This window comes from Bison bison, unplaced genomic scaffold (assembly GCF_000754665.1).
Source record: "Bison bison bison isolate TAMUID 2011002044 unplaced genomic scaffold, Bison_UMD1.0 scf7180017864256, whole genome shotgun sequence".
Taxonomy (NCBI): Eukaryota; Metazoa; Chordata; class Mammalia; order Artiodactyla; family Bovidae; genus Bison; species Bison bison.
This window is the reverse complement of record NW_011494828.1, coordinates 871,158-880,832: the sequence shown is the minus strand read 5'-3', so window position 1 is coordinate 880,832 and position 9,675 is coordinate 871,158. Positions and strand designations below refer to the sequence as shown.

Sequence of the window (9,675 nt, the reverse complement as noted above, 5' to 3'; positions counted from 1 at the left end):
TCCCCCCCCAGCCTCCCCCTCCCACCCCTGCCGTTTACTTCCCATCCTCCCAGTGTCTGGGAGGCATCCAGCCCAACTGTTATACCCTGGAGACCCTTAAAGCAAGCAGGAGGCAGCCCCTGCCTAGCCAGCAATGCTATCCCCACAGGTTTTAGTGGAAGCAAGGACAATAAAAGAAAGCTGTGGGCTGAGAGAAGCCAGACCCCTTCTCACCTCTTCTTAGGGAGGTCTGCCCAACTGGGAAAGGAACAGCCAGGAACCCAGATCATCATTTGAAATTCTTACTGATTCTTCTCCAGCTGCACTCCTTTATATCCTAATTATATAGACTCTGCTGCTTCAGGTAATTGAGAAATGAGACTTCGGTTCTCACAGCTTTTCTGGAACCCCATCCACCTTGTCTGCACCACCCCTACTCCCAGATACTGTACTCCGCTCCTGCCTCTCCCTACACCGCTTTTACCACCTGCAGGTGCTGGCTGGAAGATGAAAGTGGTTCCTGGGGTGAGATTTCACCTCCTAGAATTATCAAAGTAAAGGTTTCTCTTGATGTGTTCACTGTGGGTGGCAGTAATTATAAAGAATGATTTGAAATACTGGTTTCTACATTGCTTCAAAAATCTGAAGTCTCTCAAGTTCATTTGAGTGATCCTGCCTGAATCTCAGTTGCTGTCATTGGACTAACTCAGAGAGAGTAACTGAGCATTCCTCCTCTGGGGGAGCTCCACCTCCACCAGCCCTCTGGGTTGCTCTAGCGCTCCACATTCTCCCCACTGGTCAGGACAAGGTTCCTGAAAGTCTGCCCTCATCAGAGAGAAGCTGAAATGGCCCAGCAGAGTGGTTGAAACCGAGAAGACTGTGGGGAGGTAGAAATAAAGAGCTGTGGTGGTGCCCAAGATGATCCTGTTTGGAGCTGAAATTAAATGTGTGGGGCAGCGATGGTGCTGGAGACAGTCCTGGCCTGGATAGAAGACCTGCGCTCTGGAATGTAGTCTGGCTTTGGACAGGTCACTGCCCCTAAGTTTACACACCTGCAAAATGGAAAAGTTGAACTGGGTGACTTTTAAGGGCCCTTGTAATCTCAGGTTTTATCCCCTCTCAGAGCTTTCTGATGCTTGGGGTCCAGGTGCAGAGATGGCTCCTTGACCTCAGAAAGGGGCTAGAGGTGGGTGGGTTTGGAGGAAGGGTGGGGTCAGGGAAGGGAAAGGATTGGTTATACTGTCCCAGAACCTTCCCACTCTCCTTTCTGATCTTCCCCATCGAGCCCTCGGCTAGAGGAAAAGGCCTCTCTTCTGCCTTCCCTTGCTCCTACTCCAAGGAAAGAAGGGAGCTGAAAGAAGGGAGCCTTCCCCAGGGGAAGGCCTTTGCTGAGTTTGAGTCCCAGCTGGGAGCATCCCCCAGCTTGGGACACTGCTGCTATTGTCTCTACTGGCTGGGTGCCCAAGATGCTTTGATTTCTCTTCTGTTCACTCTGTCTGCCAGAAGGCAGGACAGTTTTTGTTTTCTTTTGGCAACATCTCCAGAGGTTTGAAATAGAATGAGCAACTGAATGTCCACTGGCCAGCTACCTCTTCATGGGACAGAAGGCTAGGCAGACAAAAGATTGACAGGCTCTGCCCTGCCTCTCTGAGTGGTGCTGCATGAGGGGAGTGAAGGAGAGGGGCAGGGAGCCTTTAATGGCAAATCAAGGAGGTCTCTGAAGAGGTGTTGAGAAACGGGGTTCTGGGAGCTTGCCAGATCAGACACAATTTGATGGCTACTGCTCCAAGAACCCCCACCTCCACCCCCAGTAACACCTTTCCCCTACTTGCTAGCAGGAGCTCCCTGAGCCTATAAAGGGACTGACTGCCAAGGCCAGAAGCTGAACTTCTTCCCACTTCACCACATTATTCTTGCTAGCCTACTCCCATCTGCATGGGAAAGTGTGGGGAAAACTCTCTTTAGCTGGACCCCCAAGAGTGATCTAGGGGTCTGCACAGCCTAGTTTAGAAGCTGTTTCTGTTTCCAGAGAATTGCAAAGAGTATACTTTTTTTTTAAATCCACAAGCATCCCTCCCCCTAAGGAAGTATTAATACATAAGCCAGGTCTTGGTATACTGCTTTCTAAATAGTTAAATGTGTCTGAGGAAAGGGGAGAGGGATGTGGGAAGGACCACCCAGACAGAAGGTCTAGAAAGCTCAGTTCTGAAGGAGCTGACAGGGAAAGAGGCTAAGCAGGAGAACACATTCTACTAGAGGTCAGGATGCCCTGTCCTCAACCTGAGCCATCTGCCACCACCCAGGAGGCTTCCATCAGGGGGTTTTCTGCCATGGATAAACAGGGAAATTCTACTCTGATTGTTTTTTTTTGGCTGCACAGGGTCTTAGTTGTGGCATATGGGATCTAGTTCCCCGACCAGGGATCAAACCCAGGCCCCCTGCACTGGGGACACAGTCTTAGCCACTGAACCACCAGGAAAGTGCCTCTACTTTGATTCTTAATCCTCTCTCCTTACCTCACCACCAGGGTAAAAGGCCATTCTCTGATCTCTGGTTGCATCCTCTAGCACTAGAGACTTGGCAGGTCTTATTGGCATAAATCTGCCTAGAGGGAAGGGGCATACAGACGTGGTCCCTAAACATAGTGGGTGGCAGTGAGGGGCTGCTAGGGCCTTTGCTTCTCTCCCCCACATCTCAGGGTTATTGACTTTGGCCCAGATAACAGAAGCCAGCCCAAAGCCAAAGCGTGGAGAGTGAGTAGCTTGGAGAATGGCAGGGAAAGAAAGCTTGACCTAGTCCGCCCTCTTGAACCCTACCCTGAAGCCAGGCTGACCACTTTCCCTAACAGTATGACTGTGTGTGTTTCGCCTCACCTTTCCTGGCACTGCTCCTAGCCTACATATATTATCTCCTTTAAACCTTAGGGAAATGTCACACTATGTAATCTGCCCAAGATCTCATAGCCGGTAAATGAAAGATCCAGACCTTGAACCATGTCCTTTCCTTTTAGATTCTGTCACCCTCCCACTTCTCCCATCCAGTTCCTCTCACTTCTGGAAATTTCCCTGAGTATTCTAGCTCACAGGGGTTTCCCCTGTGGTCTCTGTGCTTAACCCTCTTAGGCTATGAACTTTTAAAAAGCAGGTACCCTACAACCTCAGAGTTTAGAAAAGGGTGGATCCATAAGAGACATTAAGGAATGTTTGTCCCATAAACCAGTAATTAGATTTACTCCTTGGTGGTGATGAAGGATTCCTTTTCTCTTTTGTTTGTCTTTGGAGAATTTCTCGGGTTTGGGCCAAAGACACATACCCAGGTCCAGTGGAAGTGACTGTGAACCAGGCTATTCCATAGTTGAAGCAAGCTGCTTAGAGAGAGAAAAGAGGAGCTTCTTCCCTCCCGGTTCTGTGGCTTTAGATCACCACTGGCTGAGCTCAGCAATACTTAGGAACTCACTTTGTTGGGGAGAAGAAAGGTCACTTTGGAGCTCAAAGCAGCCAGAGGGCCCTAGTTGGAACTGTTGGAACTGCAGACCAATTCCTCTCACCCTGTCTTTGGACTTTACAAAGCAAGAAATTTTCTCAGGAGGCAGGCCCTGCCATTAAAGCATCCACGGATGTGCTGGACTTTGCCACTGTTAGCAGTGGTGGGCCTGCTGTGGAAACAGAGTCCCAAGGCCCAGATGACTATACATCTGTTTCTCCATGGACTTTATGTCTGCAAATCTAGCAAGAAGGAAGTCTCAAGAACTACTTACAGCAAATCTTCTCTACTTCTAGTCCTGATGACACCCAGCCATACCCATCTTTTGCTGGAACTGCAAAAACAATCTAAGAGCCCATACAACCTAGTTTAGAGGCTATTTCTATTTCCAGAGAATTGCTGAGGGTATGCTTAAAAAAGTTCGTTGGTTTGGGGCGGGGGGCATTTTTTTGGCTGCACTGGTATTTAGCCGCAGCATGTGAACTCTTAGTTGCAGTATGTGGAATCTAGTTCCCTGACCAGGGATGGAACCTGGACCCCTGCATTGGGAGCACTGAGCCACTGGGCCACCAGGGAAGTTCCCTAGGGTACACTTTGTTTATCTATAACAGGTCCCTCTTCTCTATGACAGGGAGGAACAAAGTGCTATGCACATATGCTGTTTTTACCATGCAGTCACTACCTGGCCAACAGCATCACACATGTATTAGTTCCTCCAGGGCATTTTGCTGGATGAGCACCCACTAGGTGTTCACCCCCTCGGCCTAAAATTCCCCTTTCCCCAGAACTGAGGAGAGATCTCCCGGGAGATTGTGTTAGTTGACACAAGTTTTCAAGAAGCAGTTTGGCAATATGTAGCAAGAGCCATAAAAATGTTCATACTTTTTGACCCAACGCACTTCTGGGAATCTGTCCTAAGGACATTCTCCAAATGATTGATACAGAGATTATGCAGTAATATGAAATGTTTATGATGTAATCATAAACATATTGGAAGAATTGACCAAGATATTGGCCAGAGATACTAGTAGTTGTGTTACAGTAATGCATTTATTGGAGATTCTTTTTATCTTTCTCAAACTTTACATGTTGGTATATTGATTTTACCCTCCTCTGCCATTCAGGGTTAGTCAGTCAGGAACCTACAGAAACAGCATGCTCAGAGGCCAGATAGTTGATGAAAGTTTAATAAAGGGACTATTTTCTGTTTCCAAGTCATTTCCAAGACTAGTTTCTGCAACTCTCAAATGACTCATTCAACAATTATTGAACACCCACTTATTTCTAGTGAGGCAGGCAGACTTTCAAGTACATAAATTGTATCAAATGCAATAATATATAAATTAAGTGTTACAAGGAGCACAAAGAAAGACGCAACTATCTGTTAGGAGGGTGGTGTGAATCAAGAAAGGCTTCAAAGGGACATGGTTAACATCTCAGTTTCACGGTTTTTTTGTTTTGGTTTTTGGTTTTGGAGGTTGGCCACACCACTCGATTCTGTTCCCCCACTAGGGACTGAACCCCGTTACTTTGGCAGTGAAAGCGCAAAGGTCTAATCACTGGACTGCCAGAGAGTTCCCTCAAGTTCAGTTTCGAAGACGGTCTGCCAAAGCAAAAGGGCCCCAACATGTACAAAGGCAGAAATACATGGCATAACATGGTGAGTTTAGGAAATTCCGTGTAACTCTGCAGGGCTGGAAGGAACACGGGGTGGGTGTGAAGGAACTATGAGAGAGAAGATTTTAGATCCTGCAGGGCCCTATACTCCACGTGGGCTTCGTGTTTTGGAGCTGTAATCAGATTTGCATTTTAGAGAGATGACTATGGCCTCAATGGAGAGAAGGAACTGAATGGGGAGAGAATGCACGCAGAGAACTGTAGAAATAAGTCTGGGTCTTGGCTGGGTCGACACCTCTTAGCACTGATCTCTCCTGACTTAACATTTGGCCAACGCCTCGCCTCTCCAGGATCTCCCTCCCTCCTCCTCCCCGAGGGCCCGGCGGACGCGCGGGCGGGGAAGCAAGGCAAAGGGTGGCCCTGCCTGGGTGGTCTCCTGCCCCGCCCCCCGCGGCGCCGTTGCCTAGCAGCAGATCCGGCCGCTAGGCTCCGGGTAATTTGCGGGAGACTCAGCCAATGGGAGGGCGTAGCCCAAGCCCGCTCCCTTTTTCTGGGACTGCAGACGCTTCCTCGGCATTGCGGTTCCCGTTCCCGGCTAGTTCCTGCACGCGGGACCAGCTTCGGCTCCGGCTCTGCGCCCGGAGCCGCACTGCCGCACTCCTCACGCTTGCGGACACCACTGCACACCCGTACCCGCGTCTTAGCGGCCCCGCTAAATTCCGACGCGTAGCTCAGCGGTACACCGGACCAGGCCAGTCTATGGGGGCTCCCAGATAACGCAGGTTGGGGGCTCCCATGCCCCCCCATACCCGCCAGCATGGCTCGGCCGCCACCTCTCGGGGAGCTGCCCCCGGGCTACACACCCCCAGCTCGACCTGCAACACCCCAGGTGAGTGGAGGGGAAGGCGGAAGAAGGAACCGGGTCTGCAATGTGTAACGTCTCTAAATCTTGGGAAAAACTGTGTGTGTGTGTGTGTGTGTGTGTGTGTGTGTCTGTGTGTGTGTGTGTGTCTGTATGTGTGTCTGTGTGTGTGTATGTGTGTGTGTATGTGTGTGTGTGTCCTCAGCATCTGGCCAGTGAGAGAGAGGGTGTCTATGTCGACCTCTGTCTGTCATGTGCGTATCCTATCTCAGAAAACGAATCTATGCCTTCTTCAAGTGTGTATTGGGTGGGAGGCAGGGAATGGAGTTAAATTTTTTCCAAGTTTGGGCCTGTGTCTGTGTACGTCCTCCCTGTTTTGCATCCAGAAACCAAGAAGCCAGAGCTTGGCAGAGGATGGAATAAAGAGAAAAGGGAAAGGTTTCATGGGTGGTTGCAGTAATGCCTGGCTGACCCTTCTCTTTCTATCCCAGATCCTAGCTGGGAGCCTGAAGGCTCCGCTCTGGCTCCGTGCTTACTTCCAGGGCCTGCTCTTCTCTTTGGGCTGCGGGATCCAGAGACACTGTGGCAAAGTGCTCTTCCTGGGACTGTTGGCCTTTGGGGCCCTAGCACTGGGTCTCCGCGTGGCCATCATTGAGACAGACCTAGAACAGCTCTGGGTGGAAGGTGAGTTGTGGGCACTGGCTGTAGTTGGTTGGATGTGGTAAGCCCAAGACAGGAATAGGGTGAGAAGCTGGCTATTGAGTTCTAGTGGGCTTTGCTCTGGGTGGAGGGGGCACCTGCCTGCCAGAGCCTGGGCATCTGGGAGCACTGCTCCTCTCACACCCATAAACGGACATCTGCAGATGGTGGAGCCCGGTGAACAGACATATGGAGCCTGTGAGTGTATGTGTGTTTATTTAGCATTTATTGGCAATCTTTTATATGTATTGACTGCGCTGCAGTGTTTGCAAGGCAACTAAAACAAGACCCATCTTTCAGTAGCAAGGAAAGTAAAATATATGCTGTGATGTAATATACAATATAATACAAAGCAGAAAACAGTTGTGTCATATAAGAGAAGACAGAGAGAGATCACATCTGACTAGGAGAAGTAGAAGTGTTAGAACTAGAAGGCTGGGGGAACTGATAAATCATCTGGCAGGCCTCTAGGGAGAGGTCCCATACACAGAGGCCCCCTGCAAGCGTTTAGTGGAAAAGTGTCACAGAATCTGCTCTTTGAGGCAACAGCGGAGTCAAATGGAACCAGATCTTCACTTCCTAAGGGAAGCATTGGATTTAAATGATTTCTTATTAATAGTTTCGACATAACTCTCCTTTCCTGGGGCCTGGTACGATAACCCTTTAACAGAGTCAAACTCCTCTCTGTTCTTTCCTGGGAAATTTGCATTTGTGGGCTCCCCCGAACCTCCCCCAGCCCTGGCCCACACCCAAAGGCAGAGCCAGGTTAGACTCTCACACCCCTAAGTTATTTTAAATGCTGGCACTTCTGAGGATCCAGAGCAGATGTTTCTTGGAGCCTGTCTGCCTGTTAGGATCCCACACCTCATCCTACCCTACCCCCCACCCTCTGCAGACTCTCACATCTATACACACTCCAGGCCAGCCCTGGGGTCCAGAGCAGATGTTTCTCTGTGCCTGCCTGCCTGCCCCCAGCCCCAGGACAAACATGTGCATACACGAACAGACACTTACCCCCACCCACACCACTGCTGCCTGGGTGGTCCCAAATGACTCTTGGGTTTCTTGCCACAATAGAGGCTGTCTCCCACCCCTTCTTGCTTCTCCATTCCCCAGATCTTCCCAGTCTAAACACTGCTTGAACCTCCATGTTTCCTCATCCTCTCTCCTGCATTCCAGCACAGGCCAGGCTTGATCTCACTGGGTTTTTGGTGATCTTTGTGGGAGGGTCATATGAGAGGGCAGGAATCAATTCCTAGGTCTTTTTCCTTTGTTTTAGAATATCACTCTGCTCTCTATTGGGGCTGGAGGTGAGTTGAAAGCAGTGATCCTGACCTGGACTTTTCTCTGAGGCTTCTTCCAGCAATACCCTCGGCAATGAGGACTGAAGGGTATTCTCCATTCCTTTCCTGTTTGGCTAATACAGAAAGCAAAGAGAGAAGCATGGCATTAGCTCTGAGATTTCTGGACTCTCCAGCTTTGCCATGGTGAGATTGGAATGTGACTTCTCGTTCTTGGTCAGTGTTAAAGGTGAAGGACTCAGAGATAAATTCTCTAAAATAAAAATCCCAGGAAATTCCCTGGTGGTCCAGTGGTTAGGATTCTGTGCTTTCACTGCCGAGGGCCCTGTTCAGTCCTTGGTCAGGGAACTAAGATCTTGCAAACCAGGTGGTCTAGCCAAAAAAATAACAAGAAAGCAAAGAAAAATCACAATGTAGAGTCCAACGAGTACTTTCAGGAACAGTGATAGAAATGTTTTGAAATTGGAGCTGTCCCTGAAGATAAGGAACATACAGCCCTTCTGTCTAGAAGGCAGGTGACAACCATGTATCAGTTGGTGGAACCACAATTCACTCAGATTCCCAAGGCTGAAACCTTGAGAGTCAGTCTCAGTTCTTCTTACTCAGTTAATTGGTTACTAAACAATTAAAATTCTTCCTTCTCAGCCTCTCTCATAAGGGATCCCTTCTTTCCACCCTTGTAGCAGTCGCTCTAGCTAAGGCCTGGCAGAACACTCCTTACTGTATCATTTAGAATGCGTTTAGCCACATTAAGGAGAGAGAAAGGGAAAGAGGGAGAAAGGAAGAGAATTGATTTTTTATTTTCCTCCTTGAAGTCTAGCAGTAGAGAGTAGAGAAGTTCCACCAGGGACAATTCAGCAACCTAAGGACATCAGCAAAAGGTTCTTTCTGTCCTTCTCCTCTGCCTTCTTCTGTATGTTGGGCTTTTGCCCTCAGGTTTATCACACTTTCTCCCAAGGTGGCTGCTGCCATGGTAGAAAAGGGAAGTCATGCCTGTCTTGCACACCTTTTTTGAAAGTGAGGAAAATTTTACTACCCACCCCTTCCCACCGCTCACCCCCACGGACTTCCCATTTGGTTATTTTGGCAAGAACTATATAGCATCCTACGTCTAAATCCTTCACTTGGCAAAGACAGTGGAATTATAAGTGATTGACTTCTTAGACTCATCAAATTTCAGCTTCTAAGGCTGGGGAGGGGCCCAACTGCCCTGAATCACTGTGCCTTTCTGGGGATGGCCCAGGAAATCTAGGTCTGTTAAGGGACTGCCCTTTCCCCTCACCTTTAAATCTGCCTCCACACCGCCCTCCTGTGGTGCGTCTAAATCTGACCAAGTCAGTCAGTCTCCTCTTAGTGCTTCCCTTAGTACGTAGTGCTTAGTGCTACGGTGACCCCAATACCGGAAACCCGGATTCAATCCCTGGGTCGGAAAGATCCCCTCGAGAGAGAATGGCAACCCACTCCAGTATCTTGCCTGGAGAATCCCATGAACAAAGTAGCCTGGTGGGCTACAGTCCATGGGGTCACAAAGAGTCAGACACAACTGAAGTGGCTTAGCACACACATGCCCACAGAGTCCTTCCACCACTCTCTACTGGCTTCCAGGGAGTCTAGAATCAAGTTCAAGCCCCCTAGCAGAAGGCAATGGCAACCCACTCCAGTATTCTCGCCTGGAAAATCCCATGGACGGAGGAGCCTGGAAGGCTGCAGTCCATGGGGTCGCTAAGAGTCAGA

At 49.3% G+C, this 9,675-nt stretch overlaps 1 protein-coding gene across 3 annotated transcripts in view; it reads left to right on the top strand.

The window, feature by feature from the left end:
* Positions 1-5,579: 5,579 nt before the first annotated feature.
* The window catches only part of PTCH2 (patched 2), a 16,134-nt gene continuing 12,038 nt past the window's right edge, over positions 5,580-9,675 (top strand). The window contains exons 1-2 of one of the 3 annotated variants that reach the window (XM_010847824.1): positions 5,580-5,968; positions 6,484-6,625. In XM_010847824.1, coding sequence (XP_010846126.1) covers positions 5,897-5,968; positions 6,484-6,625 — 214 coding nt within the window. In that variant the 5' untranslated portion in view covers positions 5,580-5,896. Of the gene's footprint in view, positions 6,626-9,675 lie in introns of all 3 variants that reach the window. The other 2 variants (XM_010847823.1, XM_010847822.1) reach the window with 2 other exon arrangements.